The 27994-nt window shown below is 43.5% G+C and overlaps 1 protein-coding gene across 4 annotated transcripts; it reads left to right on the top strand.

Annotated features, from left to right (window-relative positions):
- Positions 1-40: 40 nt before the first annotated feature.
- On the top strand, positions 41-27292 carry elmod2 (ELMO/CED-12 domain containing 2). Of its 4 annotated transcripts, none has more exons than XM_038792457.1 (10): positions 44-318; positions 1869-1962; positions 3962-4109; positions 6297-6325; positions 7319-7416; positions 16844-16973; positions 17735-17868; positions 19538-19606; positions 22335-22468; positions 26700-27292. In XM_038792457.1, exons 3-10 carry the CDS (start codon positions 3965-3967, stop codon positions 26849-26851), a joined length of 891 nt encoding a protein of 296 aa, XP_038648385.1. In that variant the 5' UTR covers positions 44-318; positions 1869-1962; positions 3962-3964; the 3' UTR covers positions 26852-27292. The 4 variants fall into 4 exon arrangements, with proteins under 4 accessions (XP_038648388.1, XP_038648385.1, XP_038648386.1 ...); XM_038792458.1 differs by lacking the exon at positions 44-318 and adding an exon at positions 499-517; XM_038792460.1 differs by lacking the exon at positions 1869-1962 and having other exon boundaries at positions 41-318.
- The last annotated feature ends 702 nt before the right edge of the window (positions 27293-27994 follow it).

The raw sequence follows: 27994 nt of genomic DNA, 5'->3' as shown, positions 1-27994 counted from the left end.
CACCGCCACCGGTCCTCCAGTCCCGCCCCTGACCCTCCAACATCGCCACCGGTCCTCCAGCCCCGCCCCTGAACCTCCAACATCACCACCGTTCCTCCCTCCTCTGGCCCTCCAGCCCAGCCCTTCGGCTCCTGATTGTCGGTCCGGTCCTGCAGCCCCTCCCCCGGTCTTCCAGCCCCTCCCTGTCCGCCCGCCAGGTCGTCCAGCCCCTTCCACTGCGCGGAGCACAGTGACGGCTTTCCGGTGGGCTGTTGGCCTGGTGACGGTGAATCATCGCGGTTCGCGGCGGAGGGGAAGTTTGTGTGGAGCGGTCAGTCTGTGAGTAAAGAGCTAGCTCCCCAGCGGTAGGGGGTCTGAAGCCATTCGGCGTGCTGCTGTGGGCTGGCTGGGGGAGAGATTACATCTCCGGGCCGGCCACTTGTTGCTGTTATATCTGCGCGCTTAATCCCCGCTCTGTTTGCACCGTGTTTCCTCAAAACCACTCTGCTCTCCTGTCAAATGGCCTTTATTCCTGCAGGTGTGCACAAACGGGGTGGGCTGTTTTTGGCACTCACTCGTAGTTTTGCATTATTTTGATTTTGCAAAACGTTTTCCCTCCAAAAGTCAATTTCTTAATGTATTTGTTGACCATTAATCTATCCCCTGAGTTTCATTTATTCAATCAGGTTGTGAGAAAAAGTAAATCTAATTTGTTTGGTCTGCTGGCATGCACTGTAAAAGGATGGACAAGCTGGTCCAGAAGCTAATTGTGACTGATCAATCAAGAGGCAAACATCTCTCTGATGAGTCCAAGGAATGTAGTGCAGAATTTGGGAGCGTTTCTTTTTAACCCGGAGAGATTTAATTTGATTTGAAGGATGCATACATACCATGTGGGGACAAAACCTTGTCTGTTTTGCTGATTTTGCAATTGTGTATGGAGCTGAGTCAGCCACATGTTGCTGCATCATCACATGGTTCTTCAATGTTTAGTTACTTTTGCTTCACTCAGCTTTCCTCCTTATGGTGATATGCATTGTAAATTCATACTGCCTAAAATGATTAAATAGTAACTTGTCATAAGAAGCTTAAAGTTCCTTAAAGGGCTGAAGGATCAGTACAGCCCCAGCTTAGTCCTTTCATTCCATGTTAATATAGCACGACATGTCTTATATAAAACATGGTCTGGTCAACCCTACTGACCTTTATTAAAATTGGAATTTCTGTGTAAATTTATGCAAAATACGAGGCCTTGGGGATTTTATGACAAAGTGGCAAATTAAATATCACGTCTTGTTACCAGGTTATTGCTTGTTCTCAATTTGGATATAAAATGAAAAAAATGAAATGAAAATCGCTTATTGTCACAAGTAGGCTTCAAATGAAGTTACTGCGAAAAGCCCCTAGTCGCCACATTCCGGCGCCTGTTTGGGGAGGCTGGTACGGGAATTGAACCGTGCTCTTAGCCTGCTTTCAAAGCCAGCTATTTAGTCCTGTGCTAAATATATTGCATACAGGTACCTATTGCAATGTTTTCTTTCCTCTAATATTTGTTCCCATTTTGTGGAGGTGCTAACTGAAGCCTGGTGTAGATTTTGGATGAAGCAGGGCCATAGGTGACCTGTTACAGCATCTAGTGTTCCTTAAATAAATCAGGACTTCTGGCTTAAATGACAGAAGCTGCTTAAGCTTTAACAGTTCTCTACGCCGTGACATGTCTGAAATGTACCATTCGTACATGTACCTTCGGTAGCTGCTCTGACATACCTGAAGGCATTGTTCGAGGTTTATTTATACTGGATGTCTGCGGCATCTGTTTTTAAGGATGAAGAGCCTGTTTATCTAACTTTTCCTGATAGCTTCCTAGCAACCTTTCTTTTTTATTTCAGCATCATCACCTCCTCAGGCAGTTAGAACTGCACACTGTACTTCAGTTTCAGACTGAACAGAGCATTGCACAACTTTACCTTGGATCGTTTGCAGGTATTGGTTGCCAAGTGCTGTCCCACTGTGTCTTCATGAACAGTGTGTTTTTGCAGTCTGTTTGATTGTGAAGGGAAAAACCGGCAAACTGGATCCTATCCTCGTCCAACATCTTTAACAACTTGCATTTAGACAGCACCTTTAATGTAGCAAAACATCCCAAGGTGATCGACAAAAGGAGAATAAAACAAAAATGGTCATGCAACCATAAAAGTTGATTAAAGGCATTGTGAAAAGAGGTGGGTTTCAAGAAGTGTCTTAGAAGAGGTTAACAATGGGAACATTGAAATTGTCTAGCCCAGAGTTAGCATAAATATGGATGAAGCTTACAGCAGAAGATGGGTAATGTTATCAAGGTGGATGTAGGTGGTCTTTGTGCCTATATGGGACTTGTATTTCAGTCCAGGGTCACACAGGATTCTATTGTTATAAACAGTTTTGTTCAGCCCAAGACAGGAGCCGGTTAGAGGATTGCAATCAGTAGCTAGGGAATAGAGTTTCTGGTGGGAGTCAAAAACAATGTCCCATAACCTCCTGGTTCCCAGTGTTGGATTTGGAGGGGTACCCCAAATTTGCACTGGAAATCCATCTGGGAAGTTCCCATGTAAATTTATGTGGCAATTGCCCAGAAGGGCTAACTTCCCCTGGACAATTGCGCTGCCCGCTGGGAACCATCCAACAAAGCGGATTAAATTGCTAACTTCAGGCAGCACTATGGCGCACTGCTGCCTACGCCGCTGAGGACCCGGATTCGATCCCGGACCCGGGTCACTGCCTGTGTGGAGTTTGCACGTTCTCCCTCAACCCTCAACCCAAAGACGTTCAGTTAGGCGGATTGTCCATGCTAAATTGCCCCTTAATTGGAAAAAAAATTTATTTTAAAAAATAAATCGCTAACCTCAGATGGTTCTGCCTGTGTTACTCTGAAAGAGTTCTGAGAAATAAAAACACTTCTAACTTCACCATAACTATTTAAAGTATCCCAGACCGAGTCCTCCAAGACTCCCCACATACACCCCCTCCCTCCCCCCTCCCGTCTCCTGCCCGGGTTTCCCCACCCATCGACTTGAGCTGAACCCTAATCCCTGACCCCCCCCCCCCCCCCCCTTTCTCTCTTGACCGAGAGAGGAGAGAAAGTGTGTGATTGAACAGTTCAGTAGTTGGTGAATGAAGGCTGGATAGTTAGGAACTTAAAAGTACAGTTGTAGTTGACTTGGAGGCAGTGGTGAATTCTCACCAGAGGCAGACGCAATAGAGGTGAGAGGGTGTTTTGAGTGTTGAGGGATGCAAGACAATGATCAGAGATGACTTTGCGTGACAAACACATACTTTATAGTAGTGATCACAGAAGAATGATCGGGGTGAAATTCTGTTCCGATTTACTTTTTCACCGCCTGAGGGGAAGTGAAGCTAATTCTAGTGATTGAACAAGTTGTAACAGAACAGCATTACACACTGTTTATTAAAACAATTGCGTGTCGCCCAATTTTCTGTATCATCATTCATCCTTACTGCTATTACCACCCAAGATTTTAATAGCTGCAGTAGTCTTGAGGGTGCTGGTTGCCATTCAGGTTGACCGCTTTAAACATATGGGTGTTATTTTAAATCAGAAGGTAAATGTTCAAATTAAGAAATTTCTATTAGCTGGGTGGTAGTGAATTACTGGTAGTTTTACTTACTTCATTCCTTGTTTTCATAAAAAAAATGTTTTTGCAGCAATGGAAATTTTAAATGTGGCATTGATTAGTAGAAACAATTGGTTGATATTCCAAGCATCCTTTTGCACCTGGGTCTGGAGTTCACATCCATTCCCACTATTTGTGCTCGGTGATATCGTTTTTTGATTAAGATACTATAACTGGGAGGCAGCTTTTTGTAATATGCAGAACTGGGTTTTCAGGTAGGTCTGGAAAGTTTTTACATTGAAGGTTCTAAACAGGTTAACCATTCTGCTGTGAATCATATTTGGTGAAATCATCTTTATTTTTCTCACCAGGGTATGATTAGTTTAATTTGGCATTACCTGTACAGCTCTCTTCTGAGGTCTTGGATGAAATGGATTTTAAGAAAGGTGACCGGACGGTGTGAACTACAACGTATTTGTGCCAATACTGCTCAAGGAGCAGAGCGCACTATGAAAATAGGTGAGTGGCGGGCCAAGCTAATCCTTTACTTATGAGTGGGGCAAAAGCATGTGCTCATACTGTTTGCCTGCTCTCTTATAATGTGGTATATGTATGTTCCAGGTTTACTATTCACACCCAAAGACTTGCTAACAGTTGGTATTCTTTTGAGTGACATTTAAAACCGCTTTTGGCCAGTTGTGCAGTACGTGAAAATAGATAATTTTCCTGTTCTTCAGCCTGTGGAGTGGCAGTAGATTGCGTGTGGCTATCTGTGACAAAAAACTGCGTTGAATCATATTTCAGACATTTTAAACTTGATATGTGAATCGGGTTAAGACAATGCCAGGTGCAACGCATTTATGAAGCAATACTTTGGCTCAAGTTATTGATGCTAAAAGCTTCATTCTCTAATACTGCCACTCCCACATAGAAGCTGTGTGAATAATTGTAATGTTATTTTCCATGAAGTCCAATCAATGTTTGTTTTTGTGCACAATTTAACAACCTTTTGTCGACTAAATATAGAGTAACTTTGAGAAAGAACTTGAAACCTGGAAAAGCTGTAGGTCCATTTAGACCCATGTTGCCTTATATTTAAGTAAATTTATATATTTCTCCAATATCATTTTACCTGCTAAGCTATTTAATAGATTTTGGTTATGGGGAGCACACAGGCCCACTCTACAGGTGTGATGCAACAGAGATCTAAAGTACTTTTAAAACAACACTATGTTTATTATATGAACCCAGTTAACATTTTATAAACACACAGTAAACATCTTAGCAACTCAAATACTTCCCCAAAGAATACAGTACTCTATAAGTAACCCTTAATCTTTCCCAGCAACATCCATAAGACAAATACCCTCTTTAAAAAAGCTAGAAGGTTGAAATTCTCTACTGAGAGCAGTTTTCACTTTTAAATTAGCAAGTGATCTGAAGATATACTTTTCATACAGAGAGAGATCAAAATTACACCTTGTTTGGCTGAATGCAGCTCCAACTCTGAAAACGAAACTAAACACACACTGTACCTGCCAGCTCAAAAACAAAAGTAAAAGCAGACAGACAGCCCAGCTCCACCCACACTCTGACATCACTGCAGCTATTTGATACACCAATTCCTAAAGGTACATCCACTACAGCTATTTAATAAACACCTATTTTTAAAAAAAATAATAAATTTAGAGTACCCAATTATTTTTCCAATTAAGGGGCAATTTAGCATGGCCAATCCACCTACTCTGCACATTTTTTGGGTTGTGGGGGCGAAACCCACGCAGACACGGGGAGAATGTGAAAACTCCACACGGACAGTGACCCAGAGCTCGAACCTGGGACCTCAGCGCCGTGAGGCAGCTGTGCTAACCACTAGGCCACCGTGCTGCCCAAACACCTATTTCTTAAAGGTATCCTCACATGACAACTATAACCTTGTTCGATAAGCTAATCTGGAAATTGATAGTCCCCTCAAAGTATCGTGTCCTGTGTGAATCTACCTTTTAATTGATGCTCATTCTTTTGTGTTGGCGCAAGACAGAAAAACAAGTAGTCTGACTGATCCTTTACATTCCCAAACCTTATTTGGAAACTCAACGAATATTTCTTCTCCATTTTCTCCCTTATTATGTGCCGAATCCCAGTCCATTCTCTAGCCCTCTTTTCATCTGAGTGAACTATTGCTGTACTTATTTGGACTGTGGATGGCAGAACTGCACAATATACACTAGGTTGGGTATGACCAGCGTTGTTTATAGTGAAAAGATTGTTTTCACTGATTTTCACCTTGTGCGTCCCTTTGAGTTGTTTTGACCACAGCTAGTCTTTAACTTGTATCTCGCTTATTGCTCCGCAACCATTTATTGATGAATTTTATTTGGTGTTAATAAGACTGGACCACAGTTATCCAGATCATTAGCTGATCCCTTTTCAAATAACGCACGGGACTATATTTGTAGCTTGTAATTCTGAAAGGAAGGCCATAAACATCAAACAAAAGGTATTTTCATTTCTTGCAACAGTTAGAATAATTGTCAACCTCTGCAAATTTTGGTATCTGTCTTGACATGCTTCTTTGGCATATTTCCCAAAATAGTTTTTTTAAATCTACCGAAACATATTTCCCGAAATAGTTTTTAAAAATCTACTGAATTACATCAAAATATTAAAGCAAAATACTAAATTTAACATTTTTTTTTTAAATAGAATATTCTTTGGAATCCTCCAGAAATGAAGTAAGTGGGATTAAATTTTTTTTGTGTGTGTGTCTTTATCTGCTTGATAAACGGGTCAATATTGTTTCTAGTTACTAATGTATAATTAACATACTTCAAATAGGACTGGGCCTCACTGTCAAAGTCCTGCTCCTGGATGACAAGAACATTAATTTTCCTTTATCGTTATCTGATGTATTATCTAAGTATTTTCCTATCTTTCAGTTCTCCTCTTCCCTTCCCCGAGTCCTTTGGTTTTGTTTCAAAAGCTAAACTTTATAAAGTCTGTCTTCACACTGGAATATGTGGTGGCTAATACACTGCTGGTAACATATGGTCAGTGTGAAGACTAAATGTGATTCAGGCACTTAACTTTGGGACCCTGGGGAGACTGATCCACTAGTAGGCAGAAGGAAGAAACATAGAACTTATTAACAAAGATGAAATAAAGGTTTAAGCCCATGAAAACACAGATAGATGCTACTCTCAGCACAGAAATTCCAATCATGGCAGTACAGTGACATGGGAGAGGGAGGGGAGAAGAGAAAGGACAGTATCTTTACCTGCTGATTTGAATAGTGAAGTTAATTACTTCAATACATTATAAAGTGCATGACCTTTTTGGAGGAGGATGTGGGGGGATAATCTTTCATCTGCAGTATATGTAATCATAATCCCTCAGTAAAGTTTAGTGACGAGACGCAGGCTTCAATACCATGGGTAATCAAAGTTAGCTTTAAACAATGAATACGGTAAGATGAAACTGGGAGCAAAACATTTGAGTAAACTTTCCATTACAGCTTTGCACTTACTGGCACTTCTGCCCTTCGGTTGGGTCTTGCCTTTCCCAATTTTTGGGAGAAATAGATAATTGAGTAAGAAAACTGGTACAGTAGCACGTCTCAGCTGCTCACAATAACATTTTAACGTTTTTTTTTTAATGCTACTTCCCCCAAAGGCATTCACGATGCTTATAATAACTTTGTGCTGACTAAATAATTGTTTGTTGTTTAGGTGTTAAAGACATCAGTGACTGTCGATGAAGCAAATGTGGCGAACAAAGTTCATGACATAATGAAGATAAAAGAGATTTCCATTCAGAAAGATCCAAAGTAAGTTGATTGTTGAATTTGTTTCAAATCTTGTACTCAAAATACATTGACTGCCCATTTAACCTCTTAATTGTCTCCTGTGAGTTTTTTTGTTTTTTAAATGTCTGCTAATCGTGCTGATGCATGGGAGGAACTGAGATTAGCACTGTTGCCTCACAGCGCCGGTGTCCCAGGTTTGATTCCTGCCTTGGGTCACTGTCTGTGCGGAGTCTGCACGTTCTCCCGGTGTCTGCTCCGGTTTCCTCCGGTGCTCCGGTTTCCTCCCACAAGTCCCGAAAGATGTGCTGTTCGGTGAATTGGACATTCTGAATTCTCCCTCTGTACTCGAACAGGCGCCGGAATGTGGCGACATGGGGTTTTTCCACAGTAATTTCATTGCAGTGTTAATGTAAGCCTGCTTGTGACCATAAAGATTATTATTCTAATTTTAAAATTTCCTTCGGTGTCTGAATCAAATGATCATTCTTCTTGTAAACGGGGTGGGGGGGCTAAACATGATGATGCCATTTTAGGGCGCCCCAATCTTAAAGTTACATGTAACCCCCCCCCCCCCCAGGTATTGGGGCACCCCACCCACCACAATGCCAACATCAGGGCATTCCGCCCTGCAGTCATCGGGGCTCTTGCAACCCCTCCACACCACATATAAGGGCAAATCCACATGCCCAATAATGGAGGCGGGTTACCACCTCTGCCAGAACCCCCTTGGCACTGCCCCTTTCATGTGCCCCCCCTGACACACTGCCAGAGGGCAATGCCCAGTCTTGTCCCTGAACCCCTGGAGCCTCAAGGCACCTCTCTGTCTGTCTGTCTCTCTCTCTCTCACCTCACACCCCCCACCACCCCCACCCTCCCCCAATGTGGTTATCACAGCTGTTTTTTGCTTTTGGAAACCAGTGGTGTTTCATGCCAGTGTGATGTCACACCGCCGAGGGTAGGATACATCAAGGGTGGGCACTATGGCGTAAAGCCTTCTAATCATAAAATTTATGTAAAATCATGGAGCTTGACCATGTCACCAGCAAGGGGCAGGAATGATCTCACACCAAGATCTCTGGGTTGCAAATCCCATTTTGACCCTCGCATGACTTAGCAACCGTAACGGGATGTGCACCCACATCAAACGGGGCTAATAGATCTTGCCCAGTATGCATATGCATAGTTTCCAACAGTAACCACTGGCTGGGAGTCAGAAGTGGGAGTCTTATCTGTTTGTTTTTCTGAATTTCTGCATAGTAGTGCCCTCGCTAAAGATTGACTAATAAATTTCCAGTTAAGGGGGAATTTAGTGTGGGCAATCCACCTACCCTGCACATTTTTGGGTTGTTGGAGTGAGACCCATGGAGACACGGGGAGAATGTGCAAACTCCACACAGACAGTGACCCAGAGCCGGGATCAAACTCTGGTCCTCAGTGCCGTGAGGCAGCAATGCTAACCACGGGGCAGCACGGTGGCGCAGTGGGTTAGCCCTGCTGCCTCACGGCGCCGACGTCCCAGGTTCGATCCCGGCTCTGGGTCACTGTCCGTGTGGAGTTTGCACATTCTCCCCATGTCTGCATGGGTTCCGCCCCCACAACCCAAAAGATGCGCAGGGTAGGTGGATTGGCCAAGCTAAATTGCCCCTTAATTGGAAAAAATTAATTGGGTACTCTAAATTTATATTTTAAAGAAGCAGTGCTAACCACTGCACCACCCCAATATTGACCAACTTAACAAAAAACAGAAAATGAGGCATGGAACTTAGCGACTGGGCAAATGTTGCATTTACTCCCAAAGCTTTATCGCTTTCCTTTTTCAACCACTTTCCCACTGTTGCTCGTTATGCTTTCCCTTAATTTGCTCTGTTTTAATTACCTTTGCTCAAGAGTCGCCAGGTATCTTTCTGATACCACCACAGGGTTCAAAGCCAAATACTGATCAATGACTCGATACACCAGTTAGTGAGTTTGAAATCAATGCACATTTATTTACACACACAGTCAATTATTACTCATGCATAAACTCTACTCGCTAAACTACAACTACTACTAAAAGCCTATACTTAGCTTCGAGTGGCCCACTCAGTCAGAGGAACAATGGCCGTTGTCTGGTTCTGATACTGCTGGCTTCGAACTGGTATAGAATAGTAGCTAGGAACGCCTATCTCGTAGCGTGCGTTGACCTTAGACTTACTTGGCTGGTGCTTGGCGGGCCTCTCGACGCTGAGAGCCAAATGCCAAGGTGAAGATGGAGAAGCTAAGAGTTCTCAAGAGCTTCTAAGAGGGCGAACTGACCTTGGGGACTCTGTTTTATAGCCCTCTGGTTTCGCGCCCTTCTGGGCGGATCTTGGACTTGGTCCCAATTAATTGGACCATGTCCCAATCGTTTGTATCGATTCTCTCCAATAACGGGGTCGTTCCCTGATCGTTGGGCGGGCTCTATGTAACCGTTGGCCTGCCTTTGTTTTAGCTTCCAATGGCGCTGGGAAGTCTGTCCTGGTACCGATTGTTTCAATGTTTCTTTTTGTCCCCGGAGATAGCTCATTACTATGCTAATGGCTTGTAGTTTCAGTTCTGTCTGGGTTCTGCAGGTTCTAATCCACAGGAAACCTTGCACCTGCTTGTTTTTCTAGTGCTGTCCATTTTTCCCTGCACTCTTTGCGAGTATTCATTTTGGAATCGGGACGTGGCCACCCCAGGTGGCTACACCACTAAAAGAAATGGATTCATTGAGGTGCAGCCCGATGGATGATGATCACCCTCTGCATCTTTTTTTAAAATTTAATAGGGAGTACCCAATAATTCTTTTACAATTAAGGGGCAATTTAGTGTGGCCAATCCACCTACCCTGCACATGTTTGGGTTATGGGGTTGAAACCCACGCAGACACTCAGAATGTGCAAACTCCACATGGACAGTGACCCAGGGCCGGGATTCAAACCCGGGTCCTCAGCGCCGTAGGAAGCAGTGCTAACCACTGTCTCACCATGCTGTCTTCACCCTCTGCATCTTACTGAAAGTTTCATTGTATGAACCTAGATGGTGGCTGCCAGTTTTTTATTTGACCATGGGAGCATTGCATCCTAATACTGCAAATGTCACTGGATAGCAATGAGAAATATGACCACTCTTCTCTCTCGAGGCATCAAGGCTAATTGTAGCACTCCTACCATTAACACACACGTGAAAAGCTGTTACTTCAACTTGAAACCTGAATTAGAATGAACATAGAACATACAGTGTAGAAGGAGCCCATTCGGCCCATTGAGTCTGCCCCGACCCACTGAAGCCCTCACTTCCACTCTATCTCCATAACCCAATAACCCCATCTAACTTTTTTGATCACTAAGGGCAATTTGTCATGGCCAATCCACCTAACCTGCACGTCTTTGGACTGTGGGAGGAAACTGGAGCACCCGGAAGAAACCCATGCAGACACCAGGAGAACATGCAGACTCCGCACAGACAGTGACCCAGCAGGGAATCGAACCTGGGACCCTGGCGCTGTGAAGCCACAGTGCTATCCACTTGTGCTACCGAAGTAAACTTTGACACTCCAGTCCTTTCTTATGAAACCCATTATGAAGTACACCTTATTCTAATGAGCCCTGGCATACCTAAGCCATGAATAACAATGGGCCTAACATGCTTAAAATATGTCTGCTTACCTGACTCAAGTGGCTTTCTGAAGAGTTTCACCACCATTTCAACTTTAGATGTTTTAAACTCGCTGTTCTGCTGGAGTGCCTTCATTTAACCATGAAGGAGGTTGACATTAGTGCGGTAACCAGTTATTACTGTAATTAACGAGTTCCTGTATGTTCAGCCGCACTTTTAATTCAGACTCTTAATTTTAAACAATACAGATGAACATAATGAAATATGGCAGTTACTACACAGCCTGATAAATTTGTCCATTGTCAGGTGAACCCAGCTTTTGTGGATCACCTTCGTTTATAGCATTTGATGTGCCGAAAATGTATGCAGGTATTTGGTGTGTTGGGATATTCATTAAAAGTGCTGAGTTATTGACCTAACTCTAGCTTTTGCAGGAGGTACAAGAATGTTCTCCACATAGAGATACAATAAGAGGGTGAGTCACCAGAAAACTACAGACTTATTAATCAAACATTGTTGTGGGACTGTAATTAGGGAAAGAGTGATCTATTACTTGGACAAGTGTGAACTGATTGAAGAGATTCAACATGGATTTGTAAGGTGAAGTCACGCCAAATGAATCCAGTTGAATTTTTTTGACGAGGTAATATGGTAGATATGGAAACATCGTTGGTGTCATTTGTATGGATTTCCGGAAGTCACTTGGAAAGGTTCTGTAGCATTGATTGTTAACAAAATTGAGAGTGAATGAAATAGAAGATAACTTCTTGACATGAGTAGAAAATTACTTATGAGGTGGGAGACCAAGGATAAGGATAATGGGTATGCACTTAAATTGACAATGTTGCTAATAGTGCCTTCCAGGGATCCGCACTGGGGCTTCTGCTTTCACTATATTTATACTAAACTTAGAATGACGTGAGCTGTAATTATACAAGCTTGCTGAGTTAGGGGCACAGTACTGTAGATGGGAGCAGAAAGTTGCAATGGTTTAGTGGTGAGCACTTTGGCTTTGCAGCGCCATTGTCCCAGGTTCGATTCCCAGCCTGGGTCACTGTGTGTGAGGAGTCTGCACATTCTCCCTGTGTCTGCGTGGGTTTCCTCCGGTTTCCTCCCAAATCGCGAAAGACATGCTGTTAAGTAATTTGGACATTCTGAATTCTCCCTCTGTGTACCCGGCCAGGTACCGGAGTGTGGTGACTAGGGGCTTTTCACAGTAACTTCATTGCAGTGTTGATGTAAGCATACTTGTGACAATAAAGATTATTATTAAAAAATAGATTAAGTGATTGGTCAAATCTGTAGAACTGGGAAATGTGATGTCATCCAGTTTGGACCGAAGAAATATAGATCAGTATTAACCAACAGTAAGAAACTAGGAACTGTGGAGGGATAAGACTTGTAGGGGTTCACATTCAGAAATCACGATAAGCTGGTGTACAGTCTCAAAATATAATTAACAAGGCAAATATCATGTTGACTTTCTTGAGTGGGCTGAACAGAGAAGAGGATAAGTTACAGTTACGTATAGCTCTGGTTGGGCCGTATCTGCAGCACCGAGTTCAGTTCTGGGCTTTACACCTCAGGAAGCATATACTGTCCTTGAGGTAATGACCACATCCACTAGAATGACTTGATACTGGGCCCAAGAATGGACATTTACTGCTGACCTTGAAGAAATTTGTGCAGAAAAGTCTAATGATCTCTGTGGTGAGAACTTCGGGCGGAATTCTCCGCAAGGCTCGACGCCGTCGTGAAACCCGGAGAGGTGCACGATGGCATCGGAGGCCGCTCCTTGCCCCCTATTCTCTCCCCCCACGGGGGGCTAGGAGGGCCGTGCCGTGAATCTCGGGCGCGGGGCCTTGTCGCTGGCGTCAAGGCCCGGCGCGCCGAGAATGACGCGGTCGGCGCGCCTAATGACGTCAGCCGCGCATGCGCAGGTTGGCCGGCTCCAACCCGCACATGTGCGGCTGACGGCTCAAACACGCGCATGCGTGTTTGCCGTCTTCCCCTCCGCTGCCCCGCCAGACGTGGCGGCTTGATCTTGCGGGGCGGCTGAGGGGAAAGAGTGCATCCCGTTGAGACGCCGGCCCGACGATCGACGGGCACCGAACGCGGGCCAGTCCCCTCCCGAGCACGGTCGTGGTGCTCACTCCCCTCTCCACCCCCACAAGCCACAAAACAGCTGCTGGCGCCGTGTTCACGCCGGCAGCGACCAGGTGTGGTTGCCGCTGGCGTAAACCGGTCGGGAATGGCCGGCCGCTCGGCCCATCCGGGTCGGAGAATCGCGGGCCGCCGTGAAAAACGGCTGCGCGCGATTCTCCGAGCGGCGTGTCGCAAAACGCAACACGCCATTTTGGAGGGGGGGGAGAGAATCGCGGGGGGTGCCAGAGCGGCCCTCCCGCGATTCTCCCACCCGGCGTGGGAGCGGAGAATCGCACCCTTCATCTCTCTCAACATGCACTCTCAATATGCAAATGATTAGAATGTTTAATGGGGATTCCCGGAGTCAAGCTGTAGTGATGCCATCAAACCGTCCATGCAACCAATCGCATTAAAGAATTATTATAGACAGCTACCCAACAAATTAAAAGCACTAAAGTCAAATCACTTTTTAAAAATTTTACACTGAGATAAATGAAGATTGGTACTTACATAAAGTGTAAATAGAATGATCCCTGGAATCAAGAGCTTGTTAAATGAGGAGCGGTTGAAGACTCTGAGTCTACTTGTTGGAGTTTAGAAGGATAATGGGGGATCTTACTGAAACTTACAGGATACTGAGAGGCCTAAATAGGGTGGACGTGGAGAAGATGTTTCCACTAGTCGGAAAAACTAGAACCCGAGGGCACAGCCTGAGACTGAAGGGACGAACCTTTAAATCTGAGATGAGGAGGAATTTCTTCAGCCAGAGCATGATGAATCTGTGGAACTCTGCCATCGAAGGCTGTGGAGGCCAAATCACTGAGTGTCTTTAAGACCGAGATAGAAAAGAATTTGATTAACAAGGGGAACAGGGGTTATGGAGAGAAGGCAACTGAATGGGGACGAGAAACCTATCAGCCAAGATTGAATGGCGGAGCAGACTCGATGGGACAACGGCCTAATTTCTGCTCCTATGTCTTATGGTCTTGTGTTGAAATATGAAAACCCTTAGATATTTGCAATTGTTTAAATAATTTCATTTTAAAATGGTGATTAATCATAATCGAGACTTTTAACAACATTCTGCCCTTCTTTCAGGACCAGATTAGTTTTTTTTGTTTTTTTAATAAATTTAGAGTACCCAATTCATTTTTTTTTCAATTAAGAGGCAATTTAGTGTGGCCAATCCACCTACCCTGCCAGATTAGTTGATCAGCAGTAGTTATTAGTCGCATTTTGAACGACGTAGCTGCTAGACTATATCTTTGGCAGGTGGTGAGGGAGCCAACAAAAGGAAAAATCCCCAATCTACCTGTTGCAGACACATCTGACCATGACAGTTGTAATAGGAGTGACCACTGCACAGTCCTTGTGGTGACAAAGTCCCGTCTTTACTTTGTGGATATCCTCCATCATGTGGCGCACTACAATCATGCTAAATGGGATATATTTCAAATAGATCTAGCAACTCAAAACTGGGCATCTATCTGGTGCTGTGGGCCATCAACAGCAGCACTGTATACAATAATAATCTGTAAATTCATGGTCCAACATAGCCCCACTCTTAATATTGTCATCAAATCGGGTACCTACCTCGTACCCCGGCAGGAAGGATTTCCAGAGGCAGGCCCAAGCAGAGCTAAAATTGAGGTGTAAACTTGGTGAAGTTACAACACAGGACCACAGGCCAAACAGCGAAAGCAACTTGCCACAGAGAGAATTAAGCAATTTCAGAACCAATGGATCAGTTCTAAACTCTGCAGTTCTACCAGACTCAGCCATGAATGGCGGTGAACAATGAAACAACTCACTGGAGGAAGAGGCTTCACAAATATCCCAATCTTCAATGATGGGGAGCCTGGCACATAGGTGCAGAAGAGAAGGCTGAAGAATTTGCAACTATCTTCAGCCAGAAGTGCTGGGTGGATGCTCCATCTCTGCCTCCTCCTAAGGTCCCAGCATCACAGATGCCAGTCTTCAGCCAATTCGACTCGCTCCACGTGATATCAAGAAATGGCTGAAGGCACTGGATATTCAATGGCTATGGGCCTGACAACATTCTGGTACTGAAGACTTGTGTTCCAGAACTAGCTGCTAAACTGTTCCAATAGTGACGACACTGACATCTACCCCACAATGTGGAAAATTGCCCAGGTATGGCCTGTACATAAAATGCAGAACAAATCCATCCCAGACATTTATCACTCCATCAGTCTACTCATGATCATCAACAAAGTGATAGAAGGTGCTGTCAACAATACTATCAAACTGCACTTACTCAGAAATAACGTGTTTACTGATGCTCGGTTTGGGTTCAGCCAGGGTAATTCAGCTGCTGACCAATCATAGCCTTGGTCCAAACATGGAGAAAAGAGCTGAACTCCAGAGGTGAGGTGAGAGTGACTGTCCATGATGAGGTACAAGTGAGGAGTGTGATGGGCAACTCTCCAACTGCCTGAATGAGTACAGTTCCAACAACATGCGAAACGTGACACCATCCAGGATAAAGCAATTTGCTTAATTGGCACCCCATCCACCACCTTCAACATTCGCTCCTTCCAGCACCATCGCACAGTGACAGCAGTGCGTGTAGCATCTGCAAGGCGCACTGATTCAAAAACAGCTTCTTCCCCGCTGTTACCAGACTCCTAAACGACCCTCATATGGACTGTCGTGATTAATACTACATTCCTGTACGCTTCACCCGATGCCGGTGTCTATGTATTTACATTGTTCGCTATGTGTTGATCTGTAAGGTTTTTTTTTCTTGCCATGTACTAAATGATCTGTTTGAGCTGCTCGCAGAAAAATACTTTTCACTATACCTCAGTACACGTGACAATAAACAAAATCCAATCCACTGCAGCAACCTACCAAGGCTCATTCGACAGCGCCTTCCAAAGCCCTGGCCTCCTCCACCTGGAAGGACAAAGGCGGGAGATGAAAGGGAACACCCATCACCAACCTGCAAGTTCCCCATCAAGTTGCACACAATCCTGACTTTCTCCCTACAAGCACTGTGGGTGTACCTACACCACATGACTGCAGTGCTTCAAGAAGGCTGTCCTTAGTTAAAATCCTGGAACTCTCTCCCTACTAGCATTGTGGGTGTACCTACGCCACACGATTGCAGTGGTTCAGGAAGGCGGTTCATCACCAGCTTGAGGGCAATTTGGGATGTACAATAAATGCTGGCCTAGCTAGCGACACCCAGATCCTGCGAAATAATATATATTTTTTTAAATTGCTGTTTTAAAAACTCATTGACCTTACATGGAGTTTCTAAAAAAGCAATCGGAGCAGAAAAGGGCAATTTTTTGCCAGATCATTAGAATTCGCTGATTACAACTTCATTTGGGTGGTTGTGGAAGGGGGAGTGAGGTGGGGGAGGGTGTACCGCTGTGGCGGCGCAGTGATTGACACTTCAGACATTGTTCCATTGTTAATCTTGAGCTAAACCCTGAATTTGCAATCAGGCACAGGAGGGTAATAACGGTGAACATAGACCGTTTGCCATCGAAAACCCCACCAATTCCAAGTTGCTAGAAAAAGACTAATGTATCTGATTTTTTTCCCTTCAACTCCAGTTGTAAAATTATTTGGAGCACTGAGACACAAGGTCTTATGTAAACTATCATTTAAAAGAGTCTGACAAATTCCTTTATGGATGTATTCTTTTCCTCAGGTTCAAGTTAAATTTACAGACTTGCTTGCTTCAAATCTCTGGCTTTAAAAAACTATTTGCCGATGTAGAAAACCTGCGGAAGCAGCCATTTGACTCTTCAAACCAGCAACATGAAAATATGCTAATTAAGGTGCGTTTGTCTTCAGTCCCACTATTTACTCCGACAACCTTGCCTCGCAAGTCTGCAATATTTGGGGATTTCTTTTGAGAAGGTAAAGGACAAAATCAATTGCATTGTTTTTATAACGACCCAAAATTTGCAGGGGTTTTGAGTACTAGTCGTCATCACCCCTCTGAATCTGAGCACAACTTAATGCAAGTGAAATCCTGAAGTTATGGAATCTGTCGTTATGAGCGACCCACTTCTCTCCTAATTTGCTGAAATGAAAGAACTTGCTGAGAGGACATTTTATGTGCAACGGCTATATTGCTCATTGCTCCAAAAATTATTCCACTGGATGTAAAGTAAAGGATGGAATCATTTTCTGGGTTTTTTTTTTGGCTGGCAGTGCACTGATGTTAAGTACCCATTTGGAATGAGTTGTAAGACAAGCATGCCTCGTTAATTTTACGAGTGTGTGCTTAAAGGTGAGTATCATTTGTTTCTTTGCAATCTCTTGTGAGCATAAAGAACTTCTTAAGCAAAATAATTAAATGTTAACGGGTTGAACAGAGCTTGCTTGTGGCCTGGTGTGATTGAGCAAATGAATTTCTCTTTGGGTGTTATCACCCATCTGTAATAAGCTTTGAAACAGAAGCTATGCTCTAGAACCTCCTCCGTTTTCTCTTCAGTAATTACAATTTCAGCTAAGAATGTTTTCAGTTGTTGTTTCCTTGTTTGGTATATTTTCACATTTACCATTCATTTTCTTTTCCTTCTGTGACTTTTAGCTGTGGGATTTGCTGATGCCTCATGTACACCTGGAGTCAAGAATCACCAAACAATGGGGCGACATTGGGTTTCAAGGTGATGATCCTAAAACTGACTTCAGAGGCATGGGAATGCTGGGATTACACAATCTCATGTAAGTCCTCGTATCTTTGTGAGTATATTAGTAGCCCCAAATATTTTAAGCACATTGTTTAAGTAGCCCCTTCCACCTCAATATGCTGATCTGTAATTATGTCCTGACACGAATTGAAAACATTGCCCTGCTATGGAGATCTTGGGACCTGGTGAACATGAAGGCTGATACCAGTCTGTCCACTCCCAACAGTCACCTGCTGTAGTTATTTTTAAGTCCTGGAATCTCTTCTGTTTAAAATCCTTAATTTTTCCTTGAATAGTTAAACCATCGTTATGACCCCCATTGTTAAACCTCTGTACATAACAAGAACTATGAATGCAGGTGAGGTTAAAATGAGGCAGAGTGCAGGCTTTCCCAATGGTGCTACACACTCTCCCAGGCCACTATTTTAATCCAGGGGTTTTGGGAGGCGCGAGGCCTCCACCGCAAACAGCCAACCTTGCAGAATCAGAGCATAAATGTTACTAAATATCTCACTCTGTAAGATTCAGGCAGTGAATTGATATGTTAATTTAATGTATATTTATTGATATTTCAATCAATTTTACTTAACGGCAAGAAACGTGATTGGTTGCGATTTATTTTGTGTGGCGAGGTGGTGAATTGAACGTTCTGAATTCTCCCTCTGCACCCGAAGAGGCGCCGGAGTGTGGCGACTAGGAGATTTTCACAATAACTTCATTACGGTGTTAATGCAAGCACACTAGTGACACTAATAAAGATTATCTCTAAGCGAAGCTGAGCTGATGGAAGTATCCTTTGGCAAGTTAGAGGCCAAGGGGTGGCATTCTCATTGTTGGAATTATTTAGCAATCTTGTTTATCTGCACTATTATTTAAAAGTCCTGGAACATTGATGTCCTTTGGGAAAACCTGGGAAAGCAAGGTTTCACCTGATTTGTTCTAAATTCAAAAATTAGATACAGTTGATTTTTCCTTGTGTTTACTCTTTGGAGGCACAAGGGCCGGGATTCACTGGTATCCAGTGGGGCGGGCCGTACCGGCGTCGAGGAGTGGCGTTGAACCACTCCGGCATCGGGCCGCCCGCGAGGTGCGGGGCTAGGCTGGCGTCAGCGGGGTTGGCGTCATGCCAACCGGCGCTGAAGGGCCTCCGCTGGCCGGCGCAAGTTGGCACATGCGCAATGGGTTTCTTCTCCGCGCCGGCCATCATGGAGCTTCACAGCGGCAGACGCGGAGGGAAAGAGTGCCCCCACGGCACAGGCCTGCCCGCAGATCAGTGGGCCCCGATCACGGGCCAGGCCACCGTTGGGGCCTTCCCGGTGGCCAGATCCCCCCCCCCCCCCCCCCCCCCCCCCCAGGACTCTGTAGGCCACCCACAGAGCCAGGTCCTGCCGGTAAGGACCTTGCATAATTTACGCCGACGGGACTGGCCGAAAACGGGTGGCAGCTTGGCCCATCGTGGGGTGTAGAATCGCCGGGGGGTGGCCGCTGGCAGCGGCTGCCGACCGGCACGTTCCCGCCCCTGCCAAAAACCTGCCGCTGGAGAATTCGGCAACCGGCGGGATTCACGCTGCCCCTGGTGATCCTCCGACCTGGTCGGACAATCCTGCCCAAGGTGTTTTGCTTCATAGAAGGAAGAAGAAAAGCTAAACTGAGATTCTGAATGGCATGTGTAATGTTTAATTTGTTGTCGTTCAAATCTTTAGATTCTTTGGGGATCACTACACAGCAGCGGCTCGCCAGACTCTTTCGCATTCAAATCACCCCAAAATCGGGTAAGCAAAAGTATGTTGATTTATTTTTACACCACCTCATTCATTTTACAAAGAGAAGGCTAACAAAAATATGTTGCCATTTTGGCCATGATTGCACTTTAAGACCTGTTTAAAACCTCACTTTCAAAGTAGTGAGGAAGCTCATTTTAAATGTAAGCTAAAATGAAAACTGATTTCCTACAAAATATTCCTCAGCTGTGAGCAAAATTTTTAATAATCTCGCTTTCAAAAGCAGTTCTGAGTTTATGAAATCATTCTTTTCAGTTTATTTTTAAGTGAAAGGCCCGACGGACGCTACATTTTAAAAGAATTAAACCTTCCAATTACAACTTCTAGCCTCCTGATTGGATGGGCATCAAATTGGGTGTGGATCCTTACCATAAATTTATCATTCATTTTGTGTCTGGCATTTGGAATTTCTAGTTATTGTGATTTAATTGTTTTAATTAAATAGACCAAATAAGCAGTATAATTCAACTATTTTCACTAGAAATTAGCGGGGAGGGATAGATTATTTTATCAGCCAATGTATGTAAACAGAGCCACTCAGGGCGACAGTGGAAACTTGATATAAAGGTTGAGTTTCTCTGGCTCTGCCCACTAAAGTCGGAATTTGCGATTGGCCCGAGAATACTCTGTCGGCCCAAAATTGGAATTCACGCCAGGTTAGGTCTCGAGTTCTGTCCACAGACCAAAACGGGCTTCCTGCCCAAACCCGATTATTATACTAAACCCCCTTTTTACATGCCATTAACCGGCTTGATGCCTGATTCATAGCCCTCCTGCGATGCTGGATCTCTTACTGACGAGGACCTGGCATGTTGGACCTCAAGGGGAATCAAGGCGCTAAGTCCAGTGCCCATGTGCCCATCTGCAGCCTGGAGGATCCCCTAATGTCCTGGGGGCTGGGTGGGCTCGGGCTGGGGGCAAGAGGTTGACCTCTGGACTCTCCCCTGGGATAGAGGTGCCAAGGCAGTTCTGCCGCTTCTAGCGGTGGGAAACCTGAAGATCATTCTTGGAATCATGATTTCCCTGATCAAAATCTTCATTCTTGTCTTGGTATTGTGAAAACATTGAAGTGGCCTGGTCAATTTAATCTACACGCCGCTAGACACCTGGAAGGCTTCCAAATCACAGCAGGCTTCCATTCTGCAGAAGGGATTCCGCTTTCTTCTCAGATGTGAGAAGACCCCTGTGAAGTGCTCTGACTGATCACTAGGGGGAATTCCTTTCTGTAGCCTGTATGTGCAGCAGGTGCAGCCTGGCCTCTTGAACAGCTCTGCCTGACAGCTGCAGGGCAGAGGAACAGTTCGTTGTTCATACAAGCAATACTTTCCCTTTTTCCACAGCTGCTCACTCAGCCCCATGCTTTTTAAACTGCTGTTTCAAGCATCTGAGCCTTCTTCGAAATCTCAAAACTGTTGGAAACTTTTGTTTTCATTCAATTTCACAATCCAGTATCTTTGACTAGCCTTTGATTGACAGCTTAATGGTTTTTACACAGCAGACAGGAGCTTTGTTTATTTATCTTTCCCTTCACAGTTTAATACATCTGAGGTATCCCCCATTGTTCCTAATTGCAATGTTTATAAACATCATTGTTCTGATTGACAGCTGGAGGCAATTTCAATGCAGCTAAGTGCTTTCAGTTCCTCTTTTGTAGCCCAAGCCCACCAAACCCCCAAGATCCTTGGGAGACCCTCCTTCTGCAGCCTGGCAGCAACAGTGGGCACATGGGCACTGGACTTGCCTCCTTGACCCTCTCGGGGTCCAACATGGCAGGCCAGGATGTCAGTCCCAGGGTACAGTGGACTGTTTGCACTGCAAAGGGTGGGGGGGGGGAGGGAGGCTGGCTAAGATAGGTTGGGTCACCCTCGTGCCTGCCTGTTGAGGGGTTGGGGGTTCTCCCTTTGTCAGCGGAGGGGGGGCTGGGGAGGGGCTCACCATTTCCGTTGTGGGGAGAGGGAAGCCTGTCTGTAAACACTGGGATCAGTGAAGGCAGGCTGGTTAGCGTGCTTCCCAATATGCAGATTTTTTTTTTTAGTATAAATTTAGAGTACCCAATTCATTTTTTTCCAATTAAGGGGCAATTTTTGCGTGGCCAATCCACCTACCCTGCATATCTTTTGGGTTGTGGGGGCGAAACCCACGCAAACACAGGGGGAATGTGCAAACTCCACACGGACAGTGACCCAGAGCCGGGATCGAACCTGGGACCTCGGCGCAGTGAGGCCGCAGTGCTAATCCACTGCTCCATCGTGCTGCCCTTATATGCAGATCTTTAACACAAAAATGGTTGAATCCAACTGGGAGGCACTGTCAGCACCAGTGGGAAACACTCCGGTTTTCCCACTGGCAAGAGCAGTTGGTCTGCAAAACAATCGTGCCCAAAGTCTCCAACGCGGAAGAAATATGCTTGTAAAACCAAGATTAAAAATCTTCTTTATCATATAAAATATAACAAAATGCTCAGCAGCTCTGGCAGCACCTGTGGAGAGAGAGAAACAGAGTTGAGGATCTTTCAACAGAAATCAAAAACCTCTTAACCGTTAGATGGATGATAGCCCTGTTCAATTTTTACTTTGTTCAGAAAGTGATTTGTGTTGTTGCACCTGCAAGAAACTAATTGTTTCAAAAATGTAAAATATTTTTATTTTGTCAGTTTTAGAACACAGTCTTGATATGTAACAGTTTGACAGCTAAAGCTTCGTTATGTTCCTGATTCCAGATATTCCTATGCTATAGTTGGAATAAACCTCACTGAAATGGCCTACAGTCTGATGAAGAGTGGCTTACTAAAGTCCTATTTCTACAACCTGGCTCCTGGAGTTCCACAGTTGCATCATTTTCATCAATTTTACTGTAAGTGTTTTAAAATGTTTCTTTCCACCGCTAACGCTTCTCCTTAATGCAGAATACATTTTGTTTGCTGAAAAGTTACAATGATTGTTTGCATAGGTATCAATGTTTACATCTCCAATTTGGTGTGAACTATTTCAAATTAAATTATTCCCTGTTGTAAATTTAAGTCAGCTATATAAACAAAATAACGCCTGACATGAGACTCCCAAAGCAAGCGCTGTATCCTGAACTTCAGCATGGCAAGGAAGCTCAGGAGGGCACAGGAAATGCTTCAAGGACACCCTCAAAGCCTCTTTGAAAAAGAGCAACATCTCCACCAACATCGAGGATTCCTTTGCCCAAGACCGCCTGAAGAAAAGCATCCAGGAAGGAGCTGAACATCTCGAGTTTCATCGCTGAGCAAGCTGAAACTAAGCGAAAGGAACATGTGGCAACCTGGGCATTCCATTCACCCACTGCACAAACCACTGTCTGCCCCACCTGTGACCGAGGCTGTTGGTCTGCATTGGACTTATCAATTACCTGAGAACTCATTTTTAGTGTAAAGCATGTCATCCTCAACTCCAAGGGACTGCCTAAGAAGAAATTTTTTTTAAATAGTTCATAGGGCGACACGGTTGCGCAGTGGTTAGCACTGCTGCCTCACTGGCACCAAGGACCCGGGTTCAATCCCAGCCCCTGGTCACTCCGTGTGGAGTTTGCACATTCTCCCCATGTCTGCGTTGGTCTCACCCCCACAACCCAAAGATGTGCAGGGTAGGTGAATTGGCCACGCTAAATTGCCCCTTAATTGGAAAAAAAAAACTAATTGGGTACTCTAAATGTATTTTTTTTTAAAGTAATGTATCTGACAATTGCAGCATCTGTCTATTCTTATAGTAATGTATCATGACTAACTTTTGCAACAGCTCCCTATCCTTAAAGTAATGTAAATGACTAGCATATTCTTTTCATGGAAGCACAATTCATTTGCCAAATGCATTGTGCATTTGATACCTCACTACGCACCATAGTAGCAAATGAATAACTGACTATTGTTTCCAAATTCCTTGTAATTGGGGTAGCATGGTAGCACAGCGGTTATCACTGTTGCTTCACAGCTCCAGGGTCCCAGGTTCGATTCCCAGCTTGGGTCGCTGTCTGTGCGGAGTCTGCACCTTCTCCCTGTGTCTGCATAGGTTTCTTCCGGGTGCTCCAGTTTCCTCCCAGAATCCAAAGATGTGCTGTTAGGTGAATTGGACATTCTAAATTCTCCCTCCATGGACCCGAACAGGCGCTGGAGTGTGGCGACTGGGGGCTTTACGCGGTGTTAATGTAAGCCTACTTGTGGCACTAATAAAGATTATTATTATTAGCACATCTGATAGACTTTGATACTTCTCTATTAGTAGAAAGGTTAATTTGCTCTAACCCTGATCTGTATCACTTTCATAAAATTATATCATTGAGATTGGTAAATTGCTGCATAGGAAATTGCAGTCAGAAATCCTGGGAATAACCGTGAACTTGAGGCTTAAATTAACCAACATGCATTTTTCAAAAAGAGTTATGTCTTTAGATTATGCTCATTCTTTTGATTTTCTTTGTGAAATGCAGCAATTTTAATTGGCTATATTACCAGATGTAACTGAAGATACCTTTCCAGCAATGAATAAGAAAATGTATTGTCTCATTCTGAACATGCATTTTGACATCATAACAACTTCAAGTTAACTAACTTAGACAGTTTGTTCATAAAAATGGAAGTTCCATCATTTTTGGAATCTATAATATGGCAATAACTTGGAGCAATAGTAACATATGGTAACATTATTGGATTTGTAATCCAAAGGCCCGAATGCTTCGGAACCGTGAGTTCAAACCTCTTCAGAGCAGTTTAATTAATTCATAAGCCTGAAATATAATGCAAGTCTCGTTAAGAATGATCAAGAAATTACAAAATTGTCATTAAAAACCCATCCATGTAACGAAAGACCTTTAGGGAGAAAATCTCCCATCCTTGCCCTGTCTGCCTTAGATCTACCCTCTGAAATGCCATGTCGCTCAACTGTGTTAAGATGCTACAGGGAAAGTAAAGCATTGTGAGTACCTATACCATATAGACTGCAGAGGTTCAAGAAGGTCATCCACCATCACCTTCTCAAGAGAAGAACGGAATGGCCAATAAATGCCGGTCTTGCCAGTGACACTCATGCGCCAAGAACGAATGTTAAAAAAAAGTCTTGATGAAATTTTAAAATACGTTCTGTGCGAAAAACTTTGGATTGGCAGATAAATGAAATACTTCATTTCAGTCCACCTGCTATTCTTCAATCCTTTGCTACAGCTGAAGTGAGTATCTATTCGGAAAACAATTACAGCAGAAGCAACCTAGCAGATTAGTCAATAATTTTAGTATTGCCAGAAAGTAAAGTTTCGCCCACTGCTGTTTAGCTATCTGAGCATTGCTCTTAATTTAATGGATTGTTTTTATTGTTTATTATGTAATATGTGCAGCATTTGCATAAACATTATTTGTAGTCATTAGCACATTGTTAACTGAAGTTCATCGGCAGTTTTGTTTAGATTATTTTAATATAGTAAAAACATAACACAATTGTTTAGTAATATACATTCCTATTGCTCCAACTGTTTTGGAGATCCTATTGGATCAGATATTTTACTTAAACATAGTACATATGGGTTGATTTGTATGCATTCCAACCCTGCAGTGGTTTAAACACTGTTTGCTTATGACACTTTCCAATATAATTCGACGGTGTGGCAAACTTTGGCTCCAACTACAAGTTGCTGACGACACAATCATAGTTGGTTGGGGGCAGCTCGGTGGCGCAGTGGGTTAGCCCTGATGCCTCACGGTGCCGAGGTCCCAGGTTCGATCCCGGCTCTGGGTCACTGTCCGTGTGGAGTTTGTCCGTCTCCCCGTGTTTGTGTGGGTTTCGCCCCCACAACCCAAAGCCGTGCAAGCTACGTGGATTGGCCACGCTAAATTGCCCCTTAATTGGATAAAATTAATTGGGTACTCTAAATTTATATTTTAAAAAATCATAGTTGGTCGGGTTTCGAACAATGATGAGTCCTACAGAAGGGAGTAACAACGATGAGTCCGAATACAGGAGGAAGTGCTGTAACAACAATCTCTCCCTCGATGTCTGATCATTGACTTCAGGAAGAAAAGCATCATACACACCCCTGTCTGCATCAATTGGGCAGAGGTGGAGATAGTTGACAGCTTCAAATTCTTAGGTGTGTACATCACCAGAAATCTGTCCTGGTCCACCCACCCAGGTCGATGCTACGACAAAGAAAGCACAACAGTGTCTCGACGTCCTCAGGAAACTAAGGAAATTCGGCATGTCCAAATTGACTTGCCAACTTTTACAGGTGCTCCATCGAAAACATCTTATCTGGCTGCATCACAGCTTGGTATGGCAACTGCTCTGTCCAAGACCATAAGAAACTACAGAGTCGTGAACACAGCCCAGTCCATGACGCGAACCTGCCTCCCATTCATTAACTCTGGCTACACCTCCTACTGCCTTGAAAGCTAGCAGCATAATCAAAGATTCCTCCTACCCGGCTTAGTCCCTCTTCCAACTTCTTCCATCGGGCAGGAGATACAAAAGTCTAAGAACACTCACTAAAAGATTCAAAAACAGCTTCTTCCCCGCTGTTACCAGACTCCTAAACGACCCTCATATGGACTGAACTGGACTGATCTTATCTCTACACACTTTTCTCTACAGAGTAGTACTACATTCCTGTCTGCTTCACCTGATGCCTGTGTCTATGTGTACATTGTGTATTTATGTTTGCCCTATGTATTTTTCTCATGCATGGAATGATCTGTCTGAGCTGTATGCAGAACAATACTTTTCACTGTACCTCCGTACACGTGACAATAAACAAAACCAATCCAATACAGTTCAGTTTGTACTGCTATCGGATATTTTGCTACATCATAGACACTGTATAAATGCAAGTTATTGTTGTAATCTGGTGGCTGGTTCAAAATTACATTCTTCCTTCATTCAAATGCTGAATGAAAGTAACACATTTTAAACATAGCACCAGATAATTCTACAGATTCCTAGGCCGATTACCACAGTTAGTTAGACATGCATTTGAGATATGCATGATTCTTTTTGGTCCTTGTAAATGTACAGGGCGGAAGAGAAGCATTATATGATGCAGCCAGACTTCATGAATAACAGTTTTCATTTTGTTTTAGGTTACTTAATGTATGAGTTTGACCAATTCTGGTTCAAGGAGGAACCATCCAGCATCATGGAATTCAACCTCTACAGAGAACAATTTCATGAAAGGATAAAACAGCTATTACAAGATCCCAAAACAGTGCTTAAACTGAACTTCAATAAATAGACAGTAAAAAATGTATGAAACCCATGATGTACCACTTGGAATTAATTGGAAGATGTGAGTTTATGCAGTGGATCTGAGAGTTTCAATTGAGTTTTTACTTGTAGATAGACACCTATTAATATCATTATGTGACTGAAATTCAGGATGGGTTCATTTATAAATACACCATCAAATTGTTTCAGGTTGTCGAGTGTTTGATTGCATAAATATGGAAACTTATGGTGATATCCATAAAGTAGTAATTGAAATGGTACTTCATTTTGGAAGGAATCATTTGAAATGTATATAAATTTGATTTGAGAGTTTTTCTATTTTTCCTTTGGAGCACACAACACGTAACATCACTTGAATTTATTCCTTCTAAAACATTTTTTAATTTGTCATTGTTATTGCTGCTACATGCAGTTTCATGAACATTACCTATAAAATTTTAAAGCAGTATTGGTGTTGCATTGTCATTCTGCCTTTTTAATTTACTGCAGTTGAAGAGGAAATAGGGCTACCTGGGTGTAATCACAAGGCTGTAATCTCACCAATTGTGAGAGCAAAAGAGTGGCTTCGCTACATCTGAGTTGTGTGTCCCTTTAACTTGGAGATTCCTGTGGTGGAACCTACTTTCAGAAGTCTCTTATTCGTAATTATATACATCATGGAGTTGCAGGGTGCCAGGTGGAATGGCAGACGTTACCAGGACGTTCCATGTATTTGATATTGTTTAAAGGTTGATATCTGCATGTGATGTAAAACTAAAATTTCCAGCAGTAATCTTTTTAAATCTGACTACAGTATATACCAAAAAGTTCTAAAGTAGCAATTGATTGGTTTTCAAAAAAGATCTTGCCGTGTATTATGCAAATATTATTGATTCCTAATTAATTCTCTACATTAAGTGATTACATTATAAAATAATCTTCCCACAAGACGCCACAGCCTATGAATGACTTGGAGCTTATTGCTGAGTTCAAATTATTGACAATCTTGCTGGTACAATTAAACTGAGGTCCTTTCGAGGTATGCACCTTTACATTTTGAATGCTTTTGTTTAAATTGTGTGAAGTGTATGTTAACTGGTAGATTAACAGTTAATGCCTCCCACCATCATCTACCAAAAAGTGAAAAATATTTTTTAAATGGAGAGATTAT

The sequence above is a fragment of the Scyliorhinus canicula genome, chromosome 3 (assembly GCF_902713615.1).
Source record: "Scyliorhinus canicula chromosome 3, sScyCan1.1, whole genome shotgun sequence".
NCBI lineage: Eukaryota > Metazoa > Chordata > Chondrichthyes > Carcharhiniformes > Scyliorhinidae > Scyliorhinus > Scyliorhinus canicula.
This window is presented reverse-complemented; position numbering and strand designations above follow the sequence as displayed.